Source organism: Watersipora subatra, chromosome 1, assembly GCF_963576615.1.
Source record: "Watersipora subatra chromosome 1, tzWatSuba1.1, whole genome shotgun sequence".
In the NCBI taxonomy this organism is placed as follows: domain Eukaryota; kingdom Metazoa; phylum Bryozoa; class Gymnolaemata; order Cheilostomatida; family Watersiporidae; genus Watersipora; species Watersipora subatra.
In genome coordinates this window covers 61668812-61694135 of record NC_088708.1, presented here as the reverse complement: position 1 = coordinate 61694135, position 25324 = coordinate 61668812, and the positions used below count along the sequence as shown (strand labels likewise).

Here is a 25324-nt window from a genome sequence, read left to right as displayed (position 1 = left end):
TGCGAGGACTGTCATTCTTGCTATTTTTTGTGTTGGCTAGTCCCTACAGAACGTTTGATAGCACCTGTAACATTAAGAAGTTCAGACTCAGCACTTTTGAAGTGGACAAAACCTGATCAGCTAAAGAGAAACTATTCTGTCATTGGCTATGAGGTAGGGCCATTTTTAGTACCATAGGTCTCTCAGATTTATTCATCTTATTGTGTTTTATATGAACTTACTCTCACAGCTTTAGAATTGTCATTTACCCATGTTAAACCAAGTTAATATTTATAAAAGCGTTTCCTTATCTAGTGCTACGAGACGTTTTATATTTAGCCTTTTATTAGCCTTTCAATTCACGTGATAACATAACGTGTCAAAACAATAACCGCGTCGAGTTGAGTATACCATTGAAATAAAGGGATTCTAACCTACGTCATTTTCGTGATGGCTGCGATTAACTGTTCATTTTTGAGCTTTCAAGAGCATGTAATCACGTTTTCTCATATTTTACACCTACAACACAGCATAGTAAGACATGGTGAATATTTTGATACCAAATAACTGTAATGGGAGTTTTGTTGCAAGTCAACCTTTAAAGTTTTCAAGCTAGCACAAGTTTGCATGATGTACGTCATCTGTTTATTACTACAGAAATTTACCTTACTTACTGTATATTGCTAGTCTAGAGCAATACTTCTATTTACCAGGTCAGGTTGTTTTTTTACTGTAGGCTGGTTATTCGATAAATTTTGGTCAGTTGTGAGAGAAAATTATAAGTTCATCAATATTTGACATGAGTAGAAGAAATGCTCACCTTCCTTGCAGTGTTAGTATATTATTTTTAAATTAATGATAGAAACCTAAGGTTGTTTTCAAGTTTTACTCTTGTTGCTTGCTTTCCGCTAAATTTAGTGCCACTTCTCCATTTGTGAGTTTGGTAATATATTTGACAGATTTTATGTTTCATCAGAAACAGTACATACAATCCTGCTGCTAACCGTGCAAGTTTGTATGTGACTGAAAATAACTTGTCAGCAAATGTCACATCACTATCTCCCCAAGTTCAGTACAGTTGTCATGTGAGAGCACATTTGTCAAATGGATATAGACAGTGGTCTGGATATACTGTCTTTTGGACTAAACCAGCAGGTAAAATTTACTATGTACTTCATATATAAAACAATATTAAATAATTTTACACAAAAACGCTTTTCATGCAGTTTTTAAAAATTAGGTAACTTGAATGCGTGCACACTCTTGCGTTGTGTAATGGTCGACAGGAGAGCTTCCTTCAAAGCTGCTTCCGATCGATTACCACATTTTACTATCAATTATGCTGACTACCAAGTCCACTTATGCAGTCCGAACAATGACCCTACTAATCTAACGTAGTTTGGTTCTGTGTCCTTGAAACAGATAACGGGCCAAGTCCAAGTAGTTTTCGGGTAATCAGGTTCAGTGAATAAGACTGTTTGTTGTGACTAGAATATGTGTATTCATTGTACCAAGGTCCAAAACACAACTGCCATCCATAGAATTTGGGCTCCTTATATCTACAGTCACTACCAGGTAAAACTCTGGTCAAACTTGCCCCGACACAGATAAAACTAACTCGAGGCTGTGCCAACCATAGTTCATGTTTTGGGTAAAGCCCAGTACTACCGTTAATACGATATACAAAAAATAAAGTCTATATAACTTTTTGAGCACAATTTAACATCAATACACTCAATATTCTACTGTTATAGTCAAACAAATACAACACAAATCAAACACTAAAACGAAACTGTCATTGTTTGTTCTTTGACTACGGTTCTTTTTCTTAAATCAGCAGCTATCAGAGTCCACTACAATTGTATATGCATTACAAGACTATATATTCTTAAATCAGCAGCTATCAGAGTCCACTACAATTGTATATGCATTACAAGACTGTATAATCTTATATCAGCAGCTATCAGAGTACACTACAATTGTATATGCATTACAAGACTGTATACTCTTATATCAGCAGCTATCAGAGTCCACTACAATTGTATATGCATTACAAGACTGTATATTCTTATATCAGCAGCTATCAGAGTCCACTACAATTGTATATGCATTACAAGACTGTATATTCTTATATCAGCAGCTATCAGAGTCTACTACAATTGTATATGCATTACAAGACTATATATTCTTATATCAGCAGCTATCAGAGTCCACTACAATTGTATATGCATTACAAGACTGTATATTCTTATATCAGCAGCTATCAGAGTCCACTACAATTGTATATGCATTACAAGACTGTATATTCTTATATCAGCAACTATCAGAGTCCACTACAATTGTATATGCATTACAAGACTGTATATTCTTATATCAGCAGCTATCAGAGTCCACTACAATTGTATATGCATTACAAGACTGTATATTCTTATATCAGCAGCTATCAGAGTCCACTACAATTGTATATGCATTACAAGACTGTATATTCTTATATCAGCAGCTATCAGAGTACACTACAATTGTATATGCATTACAAGACTGTATATTCTTATATCAGCAGCTATCAGAGTCTACTACAATTGTATATGCATTACAAGACTATATATTCTTATATCAGCAGCTATCAGAGTCCACTACAATTGTATATGCATTACAAGACTGTATAATCTTATATCAGCAGCTATCAGAGTCCACTACAATTGTATAAGCATCACAAGACTGTATATTCTTATATCAGCAGCTATCAGAGTCCACTACAATTGTATATGCATTACAAGACTGTATACTCTTATATCAGCAGCTATCAGAGTCCACTACAATTGTATATGCATTACAAGACTGTATAATCTTATATCAGCAGCTATCAGAGTCCACTACAATTGTATAAGCATCACAAGACTGTATATTCTTATATCAGCAGCTATCAGAGTCCACTACAATTGTATATGCATCACAAGACTGTATATTCTTATATCAGCAGCTATCAGAGTCTACTACAATTGTATATGCATTACAAGACTATATATTCTTATATCAGCAGCTATCAGAGTCCACTACAATTGTATAAGCATTACAAGACTGTATATTCTTATATCAGCAGCTATCAGAGTCCACTACAATTGTATATGCATTACAAGACTGTATAATCTTATATCAGCAGCTATCAGAGTCCACTACAATTGTATAAGCATCACAAGACTGTATATTCTTATATCAGCAGCTATCAGAGTCCACTACAATTGTATATGCATTACAAGACTGTATACTCTTATATCAGCAGCTATCAGAGTCCACTACAATTGTATATGCATTACAAGACTGTATAATCTTATATCAGCAGCTATCAGAGTCCACTACAATTGTATAAGCATCACAAGACTGTATATTCTTATATCAGCAGCTATCAGAGTCCACTACAATTGTATATGCATCACAAGACTGTATATTCTTATATCAGCAGCTATCAGAGTCCACTACAATTGTATATGCATTACAAGACTGTATAATCTTATATCAGCAGCTATCAGAGTCCACTACAATTGTATATGCATTACAAGACTATATATTCTTATATCAGCAGCTATCAGAGTCCACTACAATTGTATATGCATTACAAGACTGTATATTCTTATATCAGCAGCTATCAGAGTCCACTACAATTGTATATGCATTACAAGACTATATATTCTTATATCAGCAGCTATCAGAGTCCACTACAATTGTATATGCATCACAAGACTGTATATTCTTATATCAGCAGCTATCAGAGTCCACTACAATTGTATATGCATTACAAGACTGTATATTCTTATATCAGCAGCTATCAGAGTACACTACAATTGTATATGCATTACAAGACTGTATATTATTTTTTTCTACAATAAACCTTTACCATTTTTAACAAAGAAGATTTTGGTGCAAAGGCACATTTAGTGCGTTAGCTAGCTCAGCGCGAGTCCTTAGTCAAAGGCATAGGTGGGACAAGCTTTTACACTGGATTGTCAGATTTGATGCTCATCCACCCTTGTGCCTACTATAAAGTTCCCATCCAATGACACATGCTCTGATGGCCATTGTCCTGAATGACCTTCTAACAATAGATTCGCTCTCCAAGGCATAAATAGAGTTAAGTTGTTTACTTTTCTGTTGAACCAGTTGATGTTATCTTGCCAAGCCAGTCCGATTGACCTGTTTAAGAAAAAAAAATTTGCTACTCAGTTCATCACATGATAGCCAGTATTACTGCACAACATAAGTTACATCTATTTATTGAAATTTTCTCATCTGAAAATACAAAAGTGATTTAGAGTGTGCACTGATTTACATACTTCAAATCTTGTGGTTAGTTCTTCAGATCCGTGTAAAAATACTATACACAGAACTCTCACATATTTTATCAGGTGTCGGGACATTTTGTAATTTTAGCAATTGATTGGAGCTTCTCTGAGCAAAAGCCAGTAGTTCATGACACACTAGTAACTCTAACCCTACCGACACAACCTCCTACTCTCAACCGCCAATCACCTCCAGGATATGAGAGTTTGTTAATAGCTGTTCAGAAGAAATCCAGGGTCAAGAGGGAGCTGAGCAGTGCTGACATAGAGACCAATGAGGACTACTACATTACAGCAGAGTTACCCGTTTCAAGCTGGTCCAATATATTCACAATAGGAGATAAAAACACATATGGCAGCTACATAAACAAGCCTTTACAGTTTGGCAGCTATACGTTCTATATTGGATTAAAACCAGTTACTGAAGAGGTAGCTGATTTTACTACGTCTCCCTACTGGCAGATTGAAATAGGTGGGTTTTTACCTTTGGTATGGTTAACTATATACAATACTGTACTATCAACAGTCAGCAGCAGTGTGCAAAAATGTGTTACAGCTGCATCAACTATTCCTTACAGTTTCTAGAACTTTTCTTGTATCAGTCTTTAAAATGTTTGCATCAAGCGAGTAGATCTTACTGAAACCGGTTTTTGCTTCAGATGTAAACAAGTATCATTATTAAGTTGTTATCATTTGTTGTTAATTTTTAGTTGCTCCACCTGCAAATTCATTTCAAAATGCAGTTCTTATTGGAGGCACAGGCGGAGGTTTTGCCATTATTCTACTTATTGCTGTCATTCTAGTTGTTTTGCTTCTCCGGAAGCGCTCAAGGTAGGTTGATTAATCTGATATAAAATGATAAGTTCTCTCTGCTCTTCTTTTAATATTCAGTTTTGAGATGTATACCAGTTTTCACATGCTGTTGTAATACTTGTTTACATGCTACATTAGGTCACTCGACTGCCTATGCTTCAGCCAAAAATGAATTGTGAACTATTGGTATTGCTGTGTATCTGATGGTATTACACAATAAGCACTATATGTCAGCGCTGCTGTGTATCTGATGGTATTACACAATAAGCACTGTATGTCAGCGCTGCTGTGTATCTGATGGTATTACACAATAGGCACTGTATGTCAGCGCTGCTGTACATAAACATGATGCACATCTGATGTTGGCAAAATGTGTCATGCATTCAAATTATTATGCAACCCTCCTTAACATCAATCTATTATTATATTGATTTAATCAACTAGCTGCAATTTTATAAAACTTTTGCTGTTTTATATTAGAAAAGGAAGTGAAAAAGCAGTTGGGGCGCAACATACTGGCCTAGAAATGAGCTCGGCCAATGGTGAGTGCTGAGTTTCTATTATTACCTGTTGTTACCTGTTATTTATATAATTAGTTTCACTGAAGAATCTTTGTCATTTGTCTTTTATCTTATTTATTTCTGGCAATGATGCAGTATCTGACTGAGTAAATAGCCATCATAATTTGTGGTAACTCGGAGTTTGCTGCCCTGTCGTAATGGTAAAGCAATAGATAAGGCCTGTATAACCTGTGTAAAGGATCACTCTTTTGTTAGTTCAAAGTTCAGAATGTTAACCAACTCTTAGGCTTGTATAGAGTTATTATTTTTAGTCAAATTGGGGCACAAATGTGTGTTAACAGTCTTCAATCATAGCCTTTATGTGAAAACTCACTTGCCAAAATAACTGACTCTCTGGAGAGATTTGTATTGTGAATACAGAAACGCTCAACACCAATTAGCTGTAAAACAAAGCAATTATTACATTATTGTTTTGAACGATATATTTTTCAGCTCTGAAAGAACTTTTATGGGTATGATATAGCGGATGACCACCTTGATATATGGAACTTAGACTGTTTAATGATTGCACTGTTTTACAGCTATGAGGCGGTCCCGTCATATTGAAGAAGAAGCTGCTGAGCCTCTACTTCATACTAATGAGGATAAGAATCTCTATGCCATTGTTGGTTTAGGGACTCCCAATACCCCTCCTATCCTTGTCTCTGAACTTCACCTGGTGGTTCAGCAGGCTAAGGAAGGCAACCCTGACTCCCCGTTTAATGATGAATTTTCAGTAAGTCGTGTGGGACTTTTAAACAAAGTTTTCAAATATACCTTAACATGATAATAAGGGTTAATTGATATCTGCCATGTTAATGTCAGATTTTATATGTCACTTCAAATGTACTTGAGGTTCACAGATGAGTGTAACTCAAAATTATTCCTATCTAGACAACAAAAGAACATACTAAATACATTTACTATACCCTTCTAATGTCGATTTAACTCAACAGCATGTAATCAAGTCTGATCGAATATATTTTTATTACCAAGAGAGTTTTGCCCATTTGATATTTATAGGTCATTTGTAAGTTTTTTTTTATCCGAAGTACCGGATTAACACAGGTTTTTTCTTTTAGCAAATAGGCCATCCAAATATGGCCTGTAACGATGGGAAAAAGACTGAGAATGTGAAAAAGAATCGATTTAAAAACATCATGGCACGTGAGTCTATATTTTTCCGTATCCTCTTTGATTACTAAACATGTATATGCGTGACATCATATAGCATTGCTTGAACCCATGATTTTTGTCACCATGGCTTTCCCCACTGTGTATACCATATTTTATGTTACTTCTCATCTTGAACGTAGAAATTGCTTCTACCGTTACAGACTTGTATATGCATATGGTTCTGGTGAGTTTGCTCATTCTTGTTCAATGGTGCAACATATTAGTTAACCATTATATTCTGTAATGTGTGACTGTCATACTTAATTTAGTAATGCTGATATCTCTCTCTTCCATGGCTACTTTTATATCTTACTCTCTCTAGTTTTACTTTCCACATCAGTCCCATCTCTTCATATACCTACTCTGTTATTTCTATTTAGAGTGACCTACCCTGTAATACTAGTTTTACCAGGTTTTTGGTTTTATTTTAGACATTCTGTTATCCTTCTATGTGATGTTCTTGCTGTGTGTTCATTTTAATGTCTATCCATCACAGGGTATTTATTCAGAATGTAATAGCTTACACATCTGCTCAGCTAAAATTTTTCAACTTTAATTTGATTCAAGCTGACACATTTTATTTCATATTTTAAAGATGAACTTCACAAAATTTTAGTAAACTTCATCAGAACACATCAGTATATTTACATCATTTGTGATTGTTTTTGATATTTGAGTTGGTCTGATTGCCAGGATATCTTAAGATCAAGATAGATAAAACCTTATCACGGTTAGAACCCTCAGATGAAGTGAAAGTGTGAGAATGATGTCTATAGTTGTAAAGAGACCGACAGAATAGAGACTCATAATGCTGCAACATGAATGCAACAGCCAATATTAACTATCGCAATGATAACAAGAAGTGACATTATTTCACATGGATTTTTCTCCTGAGCGTTTGAATTGTGATCAAGTTTTGTTGGTTTTAATCTTGAAACATCCTGCCAGTCAGAATCCCTCAAACATAAAAAACAACTGTGAATCATAGAAAAGTACCGATACTTTCTAATAGAATCTACTAAAATTGTGTATAAGTTCATCCTTGAGGTCATGTTCAGTCTATTATTTATCTGGTCGAATTTATTCCTGTTTAACTTTTGTTTTCAGCAATATGACTAGTAACAACGCTGGGCTGTGTAGCATGTGAAGTTTTTATTTGTGTGTTATCTCTCTATAGTTAAATGTAATTTTATCACGTTTGAGTGTTTAGTAGGTTTATTGCACGAGTTGGTTGTCACTAGTTATGAACTCCGATCTTTCTTCGATTTTTTTGGACACTCCCACTCGGGTGAATCACTTGAAATAAAATACCAGTGCAGAGCACAGTGGCTGTTGGTTTTAAGACTAGATATAGTCTAACCAACATTATTGTTAGTTGTCCTACTACTGACATAACTATGAAATGGTTTATACTGATCTACTCATCGCTATTAACCAGTTTAATGTGAGAGCGTGTTTTTATATCTCGGGGCTTGTGTGTCAGAATAACCATAGCACTAATGTAAAGGATCTCGTGTGACCCTTCACTCCTCCACACTAAGAGAACTAGCCACTTTGAGATGTAATGAGCACATATATTCAACTTGTATAATAGTAATGGTTTTGGAGCTGCATAGCCAATAATATCCAGGTTCCATTGCGACTACACAGTTTGCAAATATGGGAATACCTTGAGACTTTTGTTGTCTAAAGAAAAGTGAAAAAGTTGCATGTCTTGCATTTAGCACCCTGGTATCGTTGTTAAACAAGTGTGATCCCTATGTGCCACCTGTCATGAATGTGCAAAGAGTATTAGTAGCCTTGGATACTTCGATGTAGAACGAGACAATGTTTTTCGATGCAATGCTTGTGTGCTTTTCATGTCAAAGGTCTGCTTGAGTTTTTATGTTTGTCGAACAACTGGTTTGCCATTCGTTTCTTCTCACTACCTTCTTCCTGTAGCACGCAGTTCAACCTCTGCACAATGTTATTTCACAGCTCAGAGACCATTTACAACACCTTCATAAATGCTGCGGGTAGTTAAGCATCACAGTAAAACAAAAGCCGTATCTAAAATTAAATTGATATTTTTTCTTTGGTGCTTCACCTAAGAGACATGTGAACAGAGGTTTTTTCTCAATGATATGTGACTTTAGAGCTAAATATTCTGCGTACTCTATTCTAAATTAAACTTGGTTAAGTTTTAACAAATCATATATGTTTTTGCTATTTACATATTTTCACGCCATAAGTTTTTACTAATTTTTTTTCACTCAAGACATTGTAATAGTTCCAGGGTTTTCAAACCTTTTAAGTTGGAATTACTGCCGGTATGGAACCACATATATGTATTTGCTCATATTTTACATCTTATGTTGGAGACTTCATATGTTGAGGTAATCATTAGTAGATGTTAGACTGTATATATGCGTACTTGGGTAATCCATAATACTGAGCTGAAATTCTATGAGAACTATTTTCATATTCACCTTCTCTATTTGTTTTGAATTGTTTAGTCACTCAGGACTCTATCTCTGACATGGTAAAACATCATTTTATTGCTATGTGTTACAGCTGACACTACTAGAGTAAAGCTGACTATAGCCAATGACTCAGACACAGATTATATCAACGCTAACTACATTAAGGTATTATGGTAGACTATTAAAGCTCACTATCCTTATATGGCCAGCTTTTCTAATAACTTATTAGGGCTGAGCAGATAGCTCATACAATTTCATAACCTGGTTTTTATGCCTTTACTGAGACTTCACAGATGAAGAGAGATGAGCGCATTCCTACACAATACAAGTAGTTGTGGGTTCATAAAATCTGATATAACTACCAAGTAGTATGAACCTTGCCGAAACGTGTCATTACAGCCTTTTTAAACCACCAAACCTATGTAAGATATGCAGAAAGCTTATAAACTCTGTAATATTTTTGCTCTACATTAGTATGATATAAAAACTGTACCATGATAGTTTCTGTACTTTTACTGTACCCTTGCAGAAACTGTTTAATTCATTACACAGTTTTCCATACTCGTTGATTCTGCTTCATCCGTTGCTACTAAAAACCTGCCATTATATCAGATTTCATGATCTGCTCAAGCGTTTTTGATTATCAATGTTTTATATTATATCCTATGTTTTGTCATAAAAAGCCTCCAAAGCTACATTGTCATCTCCTCATGAACTGTAAATAGAAACAGTGAGTGTGAAATATTATAGTTTTAGTATATTTCTGTGATTATTTTTATTTATAAGCCTTTTGATTGGACCCTTTCAAAACGGTGACAGTTTCTCTCTAGAGTTGCGCCCTCCTAACAGTAGAGGTGACATAATTTCTAGATCTGCTTTAATGTATGCCATAGTTTTCTGCTAACTTAAAGCTATCAACCATCTCTATATGATTGCAGGATGCCAAGAAGAGAAATAAATTCATAGCATGCCAAGGTACCCTATCAATTTTAAGCAATATAATTCTTTCTCATATATGTTTGCACATATGTCACACATATCATATTTGACATTTTACCTCTTACAAAGCATTCTCATGAACTCAATAATATGATATTGACTCGCATTCATTCTACAGTCAAACCTTCATTTTCGACCATAATACATTCCAAAAGCCTGTTTGAAAAACGAATTGTTCGAAATAAAAAACTATTTTTTTCGTATTATTTTGTATATAAACTCAATGTATTGGTTCCATTCATCAAGTGCTTTCTTTTTAATGGCAGCCATAATTACATTGGTGTCCGTATATTATTATATTGTTACCAAGGAGCTAATATAGTGCTAGCCACTATTGCATCGGTGTCCATATACTATTATATTGTTACCAAGGAGCTAATGTAGTACTAGCCACTATTGCATCGGTGTCCGTATAGTATTATATTGTTACCAATGAGCTAATTTAGTGTTAGCCACTATTGTATCGGTATCCAAATACTATATTATTATTACCAATGAGCTAATGTAGTACTAACCACGTGTTATTGTATTGGTGTCCATATACTATTATATTGTTACCAATGAGCTAATATAGTACTAACCACTATTGTATTGGCGTCCATATACTATTATATTGTTACCAATAAGCTAATGTAGTGCTAGCCACTATTGTATTGGTATCCATATACTATTATATTGTTACCAATGAGCTAATATAGTACTAACCACTATTGTATTGGTGTCCATATACTATTATATTGTTACCAATGAGTTTTTGTAGTACTAGTCACTATTGTATTGGTGTCCATATACTATTATATTGTTACCAATGAGTTAATGTAGTACTAGCCACTATGTATTGGTGTCCATATACTATTATATTGTTACCAATGAGCTAATATAGTACTAACCACTATTGTATTGGTGTCCATATACTATTATATTGTTACCAATGAGCTAATGTAGTACTAGTCACTATTGTATTGGTGTCCGTATACTATTATATTGTTACCAATGAGCTAATATAGTACTAGCCACTATTGCATTGGTGTCCATATACTATTATATTGTTACCAATGAGCTAATGTAGTACTAGCCACTATGTATTGGTGTCCATATACTATTATATTGTTACCAATGAGCTAATATAGTACTAACCACTATTGTATTGGTGTCCATATACTATTATATTGTTACCAATGAGCTAATATAGTGCTAGCCACTATTGTATTGGTATCCATATACTATTATATTGTTACCAATGAGCTAATATAGTACTAACCACTAATGTATTGGTATCCATATACTATTATATTGTTACCAATGAGCTAATGTAGTACTAACCACATATTATTGTATTGGTGTCGATGTAGTGTTTTTGTTAACTATGTGATGTCGTAACTCCGCTCACTCTCTATTATTATGTTATCTCAAAAGCAGAATATGCAGTCAATGACATTTGTTTCTCCTATTTGAGTGATTGTGTTTACACATTTGTCAAACACTTGAATTTAAATGTTGATCAATGTTTCAAAAGCTTGTTTATGTACTTAACTTTAGTAGTTGTTCCTCTTGCATGTATTGGATTCTCTGGTCATCCTACCAGGTCCGATTGACCAGACTATTGAAGACATGTGGAGGATGATTCATGATACCAATTCTTCTACTATTGTTATGTTGACGAATCCAGTGGAGGCCAACAAGGTACGACAGACGACCTTCAGAATATGCTTTAATTAGATGAATAATTGGCGTTGCATGCGTAATAAAAAAGGTTTTTGCACGGAAAATTAATTTTTGTTTAACAGACAGCATTTGCCATACTAACATTTATATGAAGGTATTGAAGCTAGCTGACACCTACTATTGTCATTTCCACACCACCATCAAATAAACAAATGGCGCCTTATGCATTTTTAGAGTGGTGGCTTCAGTAGACATATCAACCCCCAAAATTCCATACAATGTGTAATATCTCAAAGGACTTGATTTTTGTATATGAATTTTGTTATATTAAAATATAAATCCTTTAAAATTTTGTATCATGAGAAAGATGTTTTGCGCAGTTCAAAAATTAAACAGAAAAAATAAGACAATGGTAAATATGTTTTAATATAAAACAATTAGCAGACAATGGATAGATCATGTTTTTTCCACTAAAATGATTGCAATAAAAATATTTGATACTGAATAAAAATCATGAATATACAAAATGAATTAATAGTAATAATCAGTAGGTAGAAGTGTGCGAATAAAAATGATTACTGTTGCTGTAGAAGCTATCCAATAAAATTTTGAATGTAGCGATACTGGTACAAATGTAAAAATGAGGTATCGGAATAAAATACATCACTGAGACATGCGAGAGTAACCGATGTTCTTGGTGTGGCCGAATGAAAAGATAATGTAAATCACAAATTCGTGAAATTTGAAAAAAAATTGTGTGAAAGAATACATAAAACAAATTCTATTATGGGCTTTTATGATGAACAAGCGCAAAGAACTCGATACTCATCTTTTTAGGAAAGGAAATTGTGTATGTTATTGTGCTATACCCATATTAAATTAAAAAATGGCAATATTTATACAAACAACCATGTTTTAAACAGCAATATTTATACAAACAACCATGTTTTAAATGAAACGGGAATATTTATACAAACAACCATGTTTTAAATGAAATGGCAATATTTATACAAACAACCATGTTTTAAATGAAACGGGAGTATTTATACAAACAACCATGGTTTAAATGAAATGGCAATATTTATAAAAAAAACCATGTTTTAAATGAAACGGGAATATTTATACTAACAACCATGTTTTAAATGAAATGGCAATATTTATACAAACAACCATGTTTTAAATGAAATGGCAATATTTATACAAACAACCATGGTTTAAATGAAATGGCAATATTTATAAAAAAAAACCATGTTTTAAATGAAACGGGAATATTTATACAAACAACCATGGTTTAAATGAAATGGCAATATTTATAAAAAAAACCATGTTTTAAATGAAACGGGATTATTTATACAAACAACCATGTTTTAAATGAAATGGCAATATTTATACAAACAACCATGTTTTAAATGAAATGGCAATATTTATACAAACAACCATGTTTTAAACAGCAATATTTATACAAACAACCATGTTTTAAATGAAACGGCAATATTTATACAAACAACCATGTTTTAAATGAAATGGCAATATTTATACAAACAACCATGTTTTAAATGAAATGGCAATATTTATACAAACAACCATGTTTTAAATGAAATGGCAATATTTATACAAACAACCGTGTTTTAAATAAAATGGCAATATTCATACAAACAACCATGTTTTAAATGAAATGACAATATTTATACAAACAACCATGTTTTAAATGAAACGGCAATATTCATACAAACAACCATGTTTTAAATAAAACGGCAATATTCATACAAACAACCATGTTTTAAATGAAATGGCATTATTTTTACAAACAACCATGTTTTAAATGAAACGGCCATATTTATACAAACAACCATGTTTTAAATGAAACGGCAATATTTATACAAACAACCATGTTTTAAATGAAACGGCAATATTCATACAAACAACCATGTTTTAAATGACACGGCAATATTTATACAAACAACCATGTTTTAAATGAAATGGCAATATTTATACAAACAACCATGTTTTAAATGAAACGGCTATATTCATACAAACAACCATGTTTTAAATGAAATGGCAATATTTTTATACAAATAACCATGTTTTAAATGACACGCCAATATTCATACAAACAACCATGTTTCAAATGAAATGGCAATATTCATACCAACAACCATGTTTTAAATGAAACGGCAATATTCATACAAACAACCATGTTTTAAACGAAACGGCAATATTCATACAAACAACCATGTTTTAAATGAAATGGCATTATTTTTACAAACAACCATGTTTTAAATGAAATGGCAATATTTATACAAACAACCATGTTTTAAATGAAACGGCAATATTTATACAAACAACCATGTTTTAAATAAAACGGCAATATTTATACAAACAACCATGGTTTAAATGAAATGGCAATATTCATACAAACAACCATGTTTTAAATGAAATGACAATATTTATACAAACAACCATGTTTTAAATGAAATGGCAATATTTGTACAAACAACCATGTTTTAAATGAAACGGCTATATTTATACAAACAACCATGTTTTAAATGAAACTGATTAAAGATGGTTATAAAGAAAACTAGTTTTAATTAAAACAAATAAAGAAATTATTTAAAAGCTGTAGACCTGAATAAAGAAATGAGGCGAAGTTTGGTTCGTAATCAGTAATGGTGGCACGCAAGCTAAGATCTAGGAGTGCTGGTATTTTTGCAAACGCTGCACAAGTATGTGGCCAAATAATTCGTGGCACAGCAACCTGGAGGCTCCAAGTTCAAATCCTTGTGATGGTCATTTTTAGTTCATAAGACTTTATGGCTACAGCTTGACAGACGAATGACAGATAAACACTGATATTTATATATATATTTATATATATATATATTTATATATATATATGTAGGTATCTTGATAAAAAATGGAATGAAACTAGATGAGTGTTTCTTCATAAGTTTTGCTTTGCTGCAGTTTAGAGACAACTTGTGTCAAGCCATTGAGAGTAATTGAGTAATATGTTTTTTCTTTCTGGAATAGGCCAAATGCTCTATCTACTACCCAGAGGGAGAGATTTCTTGTGAAGTATTTGGGAGGTTTGAGGTGAGGCTGGTGGAAGAACAAAGGTTTGCTGAGTACACAATCAGAAAACTCGAATACACTTTTGGAGAAGTAGGTGCCACCTGTCCATTACCCTACTACATCTTAAGTCTGTGTCTCGTAGTGTGTTCGGTCATTCACTGTTTGCGCTTACGTAAATTCTAGCCTAATAATGAATTCCTGATATATATTTCTCTCCTCATGGAGCCGAGTATATATTGAAATATTTACCTTACAAACAGCAATAATAATTCCTTTGAAACTTCTTTATCCTTACCACTTTTTGCAGAATATGTTCAATGACATGTTTCCAAAATAGAAATATAGGTAATTGCTTAGGAGTGAAAATGAGACTTCTAGGTTGATATACTTAGTTGATTTAGGGTAACAGGTTGTCTGGTGCTAGACGACTAATAATTGCACAAGGGTGAAAACTGCTTTATTTTTTGTCTATCTCAAATGTCTCTGCCAAAGTTTTTCTTTACACTATATTTTGTTTGTCATTCTAACCTTTATCATTGTTTCAGTATAACTTACAGCACTTGCTATTTCAAAGTGACAAATTGATAAGCGGTGATGTCTTGCCTTTACATAATAAAACTAACAGAAAGATTAGATGAGCCTATAGGTGTATAATGATAACAGTACAGCCATTTTCATCTTTTACAACTACTGTAGTTATATAGAGCTACAGTTTGGGATTTTTTATTCTGGTTACAAGTTCAAACAGGTTAATTTTTCATTTTGTGAATACCTTCTAAAGGAAATGGCTCACTGCGAGAATGTTTATTGAGTGCTTGCATGACATTTTAAGGTTGTATAATTATGTACAATGAATATTATTACAACAAAACATTGAAAAGGTAGGTACAACTGCTTCCAAACTAATCAGAAGGAGCTAAATTGATTCAGATGACGGTTACAACAAGGGAAGTCGAAAAGTCTAAAAAAGGTCTCAAGTTCTAGAAAATGACAGAAGATCAGTAGCGTACAGATCATGTTTTTCTCAAAGCAAAATACATTCAACAATTTATTTTGGTGTACAACAGCCTAACATGCTGAGCAATTATGTCTTTAGAGAACAAGGGCAGTCCGACTTTTTCACTTTACCGCATGGCCTGAACATGGAGTTCCAACTACTGCTGGGTTACTGGACTTCAGGCACAGAGTCAAACAGGAAATGGCTATTAATGCAGCTCCTACAATAGTACACTGCAGGTGAGTACGAGCACTAGTATTTTACTAGGCGTATCCATCCTCAATATCTTCCTGTCCCCCGCTTCTAAAATAGTTTACGAACTTGATCTGCTTTTAACCTTTTACCCTCAGAATAAAGCATTTAATTGTTTCTAAGGCGCTCTCCGCGATCTTAATGTAATCTAATGTAATTCTACTCATATATCTGCTTTTAGTGCAGGTGTTGGAAGAACTGGGACATTCATTGCTCTAGATCTGCTGATTGAAGAGGCAATGAACCAACCTAAAAAATCACAATCAAAAGTGAATGTGGTGGCTTGTGTTCATAGAATGAGATTGCAGAGGCCTAAATTGATTAAAACTGTGGTATGGTTTTTCGGAGATCTGAGATGACAATTTCTTTTAGTATGGTCGAAAAACATTTGGGGTAATGTGGGGATATATATTGATCACCTCTGGTCAGTTTCAGCATTAGTACCTGCCTACATGATTCAACATTAGGACCAGTTACCTTGTGCAAACCTTCATAAATGTCCCATTTCATTCCTGTCTTTAGGTCTGTAATCACCCAGAATGCCATTCAGACAGCGACATGTCCACCATTTGTAAAATTTAAATGTGCATAAAACACAGTTGAAGCTTTGAGAGTTTCACAAGTGGTTTCAGGCATCAAGGTTAAGTCAAATTAAAAGTGATTTAGGGTCAAAAGATGATATTTGTTAAAAATAGTTAATTGTCAACTGTTTATCCTATTTGTTATTATAGCTTGGTCAAGTTCAGTAGTAGGTCAGGGAATTTTATGTCAAAATTCATCTAGAATATTTTACGTTTGAGAGATCATGTTGTATGATTAGTTAGAATGTTCATTTCGTTGCCTATCCTGTTTCACTGTTTTAGCATAATTTAGCTTTTGCATCGTGTATTTATGGATATCTCTGCGGGTATGTTTCAGGAGCAATATGCGTTTCTCTATGAGGTGCTGGTAGAAGCTCTTGTCTGTGGAGAAACGGCTGTAACTTGTGCTCAATTTGATGAGAAACTAGACAAGTGGAGGAATGTAAGTTTCCAAACTGAACCCTATTTACTGATATCAAATGCTGCTTCTCATAGTGAGAAATTGTGGATTTAGGTGGTGAGTGAATAGGCGTATATACAATACTCTAACGACAAGGTGTGTGATGGTGAATTTCAACTCCAGAAAAGAAAGGCGGGCCACATTGGCATATAGGGTAATCGAAAGCCTGAAAATGAGTCAGTGTGCATTGCATTAGACGGCGCATGACCATATAAGGCAGATGTAAATTTTGACTGGTCAATCCATGCAACTTGTTTCACTCACAGAGAAATGGTAAGGAGAAGTGCACATTGGAACTGATGTTTGATAGAAGCAAGATTACATGCTCTCCCAATACTGATGACCAGTTCTCCGCAGGAAAGGCTCTCGAGAACAGACATCAAAATAGGGACCAGAGCGTGCTGCCACGTATGTCAACTCTTATGTTGGTTGTCTATGGTAGTTCTATGTCATCCCTGTTTGTTTGCTTTCAGGTATTCTATTTCCAATAGAATTAACATTATTTTTTCATCACAAACGGTTTATTACTATGATGCTTGGTGTTTTATTCAGCGGTAATGTAAGTTCATAGTAGTGAGTATGCTAGTAGACCGAACTGATAGCAGGTTTATGAAATAGTTTCCATTTTCCACTGCGTATGTAAATCAACTGTATCTGTCAGCCAGAAACTTTCACTTTTAGAAGTTACTAGGTGAATGCCTGGCGTTGCCCGGGTAATAAAAGTCTTTACACAAAAAACTTATTTTTATTTAACATATAACAGCAGTTACCATTCCAACTTTCAAACTTCATATCATGAGAAAAATGTTTTGTACAGGTCAAATACATTAAGAAACAAAATGAAACAGCTATGAAAGTGTTTAAATGTAAAATAATTACCAACTAATAGCTAAATTAATTCTGTTTTGCTACGATTACACTTAAATAAAAGCTGATTTGGTAATGATGCAATAATACGAACTGAGAAAACAAAATAGAAATCCTGAATACATTTTGTAGATTGAACTAATAATAAAAATTCCGTGCATAGATTTCTGTGTATAAAAAAAGGTTACTGTTCTAGCAGAAGATATCATTCAAAACTTTGAATGCGACAATACCGGTCCGGTACCTCTCGATACTGGTACAAATGAGATATCGGTCTGTCTTTGTCTGACCGAACGGAAAAAGAATGTAGTGGCTATTCCTACTCGAGATAATGCAATTGTCCGCGTGCAAAGTATTGGCCTTCACCGATTTAAAAACTGAACCTTACGAAAAACCGGAAATATAAGTTCACGCAAATCTGAAAAAGCATTGCATTTCATAGAGTTTATATTAATAATTCTATGAAACTCTATCGTGCTTCATAGAGCTTATAGTTTCAATTATTACGTCATTTAGCAAGTAAAATCGGTAAAAAGGTGTATGAAGTATATAGTAAGAGCGATAAATTGTAAGATCTTTCATGGGCTTGTGGGTAGACAATAGGATTACAACATTGTAATTGTAATTGCAACATTGTAATTCCAAGATTTTAATAGCTGAACACAGACAGACAAGTGGTGACAGATTCATCCAAACGCATGACAGCAAACAAATGACAAAGTTTGAGAAAAAAATATATATAGATCGTTGATATAATGGTTTCATTAGTGGAGCAAATGATACACTTGTAACTTGTTGCTTTATAGTTTTGCTGACTTTGAAAAATGCTTGAAAAAAGAAGCAGTTTATAACCATTCCTACAACGTAAATACATGTAATTCATTCCAAGAGTGTTTACGTTACGCTAAGCAGTACTAAAAATACTAAAGAAGATAGTTGGCATTCTCATTTCTAGTATTAAAGTTTACAATTTTATCGAATACCACATAAGTTTACCAGCCTAATTTGCTGCTTGGAATATTCATTGTAACATGTCCTGGTATTAATAATGGCAAATGGCTCTAAAACCAAAGTTTAAGGTATTTTTACTACAGCATGTTTTAAATATGCCGTAGTTATTATTACTTTTAATTGGTTTTCTATTTTAAATACTTTTGTATTAATGTATCAAGTTGTGTGACAGTAACTTAAGATTATCATCTCTAGGTACGCTTTTCAATTTTCAATTAAAGGGGATGAGCGTATGGGGTACTCGCGAGACATTCAGATTCCTACTTAGCACACCTTACAACTGCAGAAGAATAGCCGTCGGTTTTTGTAACAAATGAGGGATTTATTTGCAGTGAGTGTATGCCTCAGTAGGTAGCATTAAAACTATAGCTTAAAATCTTTGTAAACCACTAATATTAGTAGTTTATAATAACTGGTATGTTCATGGGTCATTTAATTATAAGTCTTATGTCATTGGAAGTAACATAAAGAGGATGACTCCAAGTTTAGGGGAATGTATAGGCGCGAAATGTTGATCATAGCGTATCATATTTAAAGAGAAATTCTTTTAGCTGCACCTTGAAAGGTTAAGTGCGAGACATTTGAAGCCCCCATAAGAGAAGATGCCAAAATAGTTTGCACTGTTTAGAGCAGTGTATAATGTTGTTAGAGTGTTCATGATTGTTGCAGAACTTTGACATGATTCCTCTACTAAATTATACAATCAGCCAGGCGGATGGCAATGCAGTTGATAAGACAACTCTATAGTTGTTCAGGTAGAGACACTTTAGTAAACTCGATTTAGATGAGGGTTTGCATGATTGGATGACTGTTTGCTGAACTCTGTTACAGTTGAGTCTCACAGAATTATGATGCCAGAGAGCCAGGTTAACAAAACAGGATATATTAATGCTATCAGTTGTAATGAAAGTGAGCTTCTTGTCAACGTACAGTATATTAATCTTTAGTCTGTATACTGTATAGTAGTTGAAATATAAGTGACTATCTAGTCTACATACAGTATATTACTCTTTAGTCTGTATACTGTATAGTAGCTGTAATATAAGTGAATATTTTGTCTATATACAGTATATTACTTTTTAGTTTGTATACCGTATAGTACCTGTAATATAAATTACTATTTTGTCAACATAACGTATATTACTTTTTAGTCTGTATACTGTATGGTAGCTGTAATATAAGTGACTATTTTGTCAACATACAGTATATTACTCTTTAGTCTGTATACTGTATAGAAGCTGTTATATAAGTGACTATATTACTCTTTAGTCTGTATACTGTTTAGTAGTTGTAATGTGGGTGACTATCTTGTCTACATACAGTATATTACTTTTTAGTTTGTATACCGTATAGTACCTGTAATATAAATTACTATTTTGTCAACATACAGTATATTACTTTTTAGTCTGTATACTGTATAGTAGTTGAAAGATAAGTGGCTATTTTGTCAACATACAGTATATTACTCTTTAGTATGTGTACTGTATAGAAGCTGTTATATATGTGACTATCTGGTCTACATACAATATATTACTCTTTAGTTTGTATACTGTATAGTTGCGGTGTTTTAAGTGACTGTCATGTCAACATACAGTATATTACTCTTTAGTCTGTATACTGTATAGTAGTTGAAATATAAGTGACTATTTTGTCAACATACAGTATATTACTCTTTAGTCTGTATACTGTATAGTAGGTGTAATATGAATGACTACTTTGTCATTATACAGTATAATACTCTTTAGTCTGTATACTGTATACTAGTTGTAATATAAGTGACTATCTCTTCAATATCCAGTTTATTACTTTCTAGTCGGTATAATACATAGTAGCGATAATATAAGTTACTATCTTGTCTACATACAGTATATTACTTTTTAGTTTGTATACTGAATAGTACCTGTAATATAAATTACTATTTTGTCAACATACAGTATATTACTTTTTATTCTGTATACTGTATGGTTGTTGAAATATAAGTGACTATGTAGTCTACATACAGTATATTACTCTTTAGTTTGTATACTGTATAGTAGTTGTAATATAAGTTACTATCTTGTCTACAAACAGTATATTACTTTTTAGCCTGTATACTGTATAGTAGTTGAAGTATAAGTGACTATCTTGTCTACATACAGTATATTTCTTTTTCGTTTGTATACTGTATAGTAGCTGTAATATCAATTACTATGTTGTCAACGTGCAGTATATTACTCTTTAGTCTGTATACTCTATAGTAGGTGTAATATAAATGACTACCTTGTCAACATACAGTATAATACTCTTTAGTCTGTATACTCTATAGTAGCGCCTATATAAATTACTAATTTGTCTACATACAGAATGTCACTCTTTAGTCTGTATACTGTATAGTCGTTGAAATATAAGTGACTATATTGTTTATATACAGTTTATTACTTTTTAGTCGGTATAATATGTAGTAGCAGTAATATAAGTTACTATCGTTTCAACACACGGTATATTACTCTTTTGCCTGTATGCTGTATAGCAGCTGTAATATAAGTTACTATCTTGTTTACATACAGTATATTACTCATTAGTCTGTATACTGTTTAGTAGTTGTAATGTGAGTGACTATCTTGTCTACATACAGTATATTACTTTTTAGTTTGTATACCGTATAGTACATGTAATATAAATTACTATTTTGTCAACGTAAGGTATATTACTTTTTAGTCTGTATACTTTATAGTAGTTGAAATATAAGTGGCTATTTTGTCAACATACAGTATCTTACTCTTTAGTATGTGTACTGTATAGAAGCTGTTATATATGTGACTATCTGGTCTACATACAATATATTACTCTTTAGTTTGTATACTGTATAGTTGCGGTGTTTTAAGTGACTGTCATGTCAACATACAGTATATTACTCTTTAGTCTGTTTACTGTATAGTAGCTGTAATATAAGTGACTATTTTGTCAACATACAGTATATTACTCTTTAGTCTGTATACTGTATAGAAGCTGTTATATAAGTGACTATCTTGTCTACATACAATATATTACTCTTTAGTCTGTATACTGTATAGAAGCTGTTATATAAGTGACTATCTTGTCTACATACAATATATTACTCTTTAGTTTGTATACTGCATAGTTGCGGTTTTAAAAGTGACTATTTTGTCAACATGTAGTATATTCCTCTTTAGTCTGTATACTGTATAGTAGTTGTAATATAACTGACTGTCATGTCAACATACAGTATATTACTCTCTAGTCTCTCTACTGTATAGTACCTGTAATATAAGTTACTATGTTGTCAACGTGCAGTATATTACTCTTTAGTCTGTATACTGTATAGTAGGTGTAATATAAATGACTACTTTGTCAACGAGCAGTATATTACTTTTTAGTCTGTATACTGTATAGTAGTTGAAATATAAGTGACTATCTTGTCTATATACAGTTTATTACTTTTTAGTCGGTATAATATATAGTAACTATAATATATGTGACTATCTTGTTTACATACAGTATATTACTCTATAATCTATATACTGTATAAAAGCTGTAATATAATTTACTATGTTGTCTACATACAGTATATCATTCTTTAGTCAGTATTCTGTGTAGTAGCTGTAATATAAGTGACTATTTTGTCAACATACAGTATATTACTCTTTAGCTTGTATACTGTATAGTAGTTGAACTATAAGTTACTATCTTGTCTAAATACAGTATATTACTCTTTCGTTTGTATACTGTATAGTTGCGGTATTATAAGTGACTATTTTGTCTACATACAGTATATTACATTTTAGTCTGTATACTCTATAGTAGCTGTAATATAAATTACTATGTTGTCAACGTGCAATGCATTACTCTTTAGTCTGTATACTGTATAGTAGGTGTAATATAAAAGACTACTTTGTCATTTTACAGTATAATACTCTTTAGTCTGTATACTGTATACTAGTTGTAATATAAGTGACTATCTCTTCAATATCCAGTTTATTACTTTCTAGTCGGTATAATATATAGTAGCGGTAATATAAGTTACTATCTGGTCTACATACAGTATATTACTTTTTAGTTTGTATACTGTATATTACCTGTAATATAAATTACTATTTTGTCAACATACAGTATATTACTTTTTAGTCTGTATACTGTATAGTAGTTGAAATATAAGTGACTATGTAGTCTACATACAGTATATTACTCTTTAGTTTGTATACTGTATAGTAGCTGTAATATAAGTTGCTATCTTGTCTACAAACAGTATATTACTTTTTAGCCTGTATACTGTATAGTAGTTGAAGTATAAGTGACTATCTTGTCTACATACAGTATATTTCTTTTTCGTTTGTATACGGTATAGTTGCGGTATTATAAGTGACTACCTTGTCAACATACAGTATAATACTCTTTAGTCTGTATACTCTATAGTAGCGCTTATATAAATTACTAATTTGTCTACATACAGTATGTCACTCTTTAGTCTGTATACTGTATAGTCGTTGAAATATTAGTGACTATATTGTCTATATACAGTTTATTACTTTTTAGTCGGTATAATATGTAGTAGCAGTAATATAAGTTACTATCGTTTCAACACACGGTATATTACTCTTTTGCCTGTATGCTGTATAGCAGCTGTAATATAAGTTACTATCTTGTTTACATACAGTATATTACTCTTTAGTCTGTATACTGTTTAGTAGTTGTAATGTGAGTGACTATCTTGTCTACATACAGTATATTACTTTTTAGTTTGTATACCGTATAGTACCTGTAATATAAATTACTATTTTGTCAACATACAGTATATTACTTTTTAGTCTGTATAATATGTAGTAGCAGTAATATAAGTTACTATCGTTTCAACACACGGTATATTACTCTTTTGCCTGTATGCTGTATAGCAGCTGTATTACTCTTTAGTATGTGTACTGTATAGAAGCTGTTATAAATGTGACTATCTGGTCTACATACAATATATTACTCTTTAGTTTGTATACTGTATAGTTGCGGTGTTTTAAGTGACTGTCATGTCAACATACAGTATATTACTCTTTAGTCTGTTTACTGTATAGTAGCTGTAAGATAAGTGACTATCTTGTTTACATACAGTATATTATTCTTTAGTCTGTATACTGTATAGTAGCTGTAATATAAGTGACTATTTTGTCAACATACAGTATATTACTCTTCAGCCTGTATACTGTATAGAAGGTGTTATATAAGTGACTATCTTGTCTACATACAATATATTACTCTTTAGTTTGTATACTGCATAGTTGCGATTTTAAAAGTGACTATTTTGTCAACATGTAGTATATTCCTCTTTAGTCTGTATACTGTATAGTAGTTGTAATATAACTGACTGTCATGTCAACATACAGTATATTACTCTCTAGTCTCTGTACTGTATAGTAGCTGTAATATAAGTTACTATGTTGTCAACGTGCAGTATATTACTCTTTAGTCTGTATACTGTTTAGTAGTTGTAATGTGAGTGACTATCTTGTCTACATACAGTATATTACTTTTTAGTTTGTATACCATATAGTAGCTGTAATATAAATTACTATTTTGTCAACATACAGTATATTACTTTTTAGTCTGTATAATGTATAGTAGTTGAAATATAAGTGGCTATTTTGTCAACATACAGTATATTACTCTTTAGTATGTGTACTGTATAGAAGCTGTTATATATGTGACTATCTGGTCTAGATACAATATATTGCTCTTTAGTTTGTATACTGTATAGTTGCGGTGTTTTAAGTGACTGTCATGTCAACATACAGTATATTACTCTTTAGTCTGTTTACTGTATAGTAGTTGTAATATAACTGACTGTCATGTCAACATACAGTATATTACTCTCTAGTCTCTGTACTGTGCAGTAGCTGTAATATAAGTTACTATGTTGTCAATGTGCAGTATATTACTCTTTAGTCTGTATACTGTTTAGTAGTTGTAATGTGAGTGACTATCTTGTCTACATACAGTATATTATTTTTTAGTTTGTATACCGTATAGTACTTGTAATATAAATTACTATTTTGTCAACATACAGTATATTACTTTTTAGTCTGTATACTGTATAGTAGTTGAAAAATAAGT

The 25324-nt window shown here is 32.7% G+C and overlaps 2 protein-coding genes across 2 annotated transcripts in view; both read left to right on the top strand.

The window, feature by feature from the left end:
- LOC137389968 (receptor-type tyrosine-protein phosphatase kappa-like) overlaps nt 1-17503 on the top strand; it is a 24004-nt gene extending 6501 nt beyond the window's left edge. The window contains exons 5-19 of the mRNA XM_068076173.1: nt 41-153; nt 939-1134; nt 4405-4785; nt 5024-5144; nt 5607-5668; nt 6229-6422; nt 6769-6853; nt 9416-9489; nt 10263-10299; nt 11909-12006; nt 15019-15150; nt 16157-16296; nt 16491-16641; nt 17228-17332; nt 17474-17503. Coding sequence (XP_067932274.1) covers nt 41-153; nt 939-1134; nt 4405-4785; nt 5024-5144; nt 5607-5668; nt 6229-6422; nt 6769-6853; nt 9416-9489; nt 10263-10299; nt 11909-12006; nt 15019-15150; nt 16157-16296; nt 16491-16641; nt 17228-17332; nt 17474-17503 — 1919 coding nt within the window. The remainder of the gene's footprint in view (nt 1-40; nt 154-938; nt 1135-4404; nt 4786-5023; nt 5145-5606; nt 5669-6228; nt 6423-6768; nt 6854-9415; nt 9490-10262; nt 10300-11908; nt 12007-15018; nt 15151-16156; nt 16297-16490; nt 16642-17227; nt 17333-17473) is intronic.
- Nucleotides 17237-25324, top strand: part of LOC137394498 (receptor-type tyrosine-protein phosphatase epsilon-like) — a 25352-nt gene continuing 17264 nt past the window's right edge. The window contains exons 1-2 of the mRNA XM_068081224.1: nt 17237-17332; nt 17617-17758. Of these exons, the coding sequence (XP_067937325.1) occupies nt 17690-17758 (69 nt within the window). The 5' untranslated portion in view covers nt 17237-17332; nt 17617-17689. The remainder of the gene's footprint in view (nt 17333-17616; nt 17759-25324) is intronic.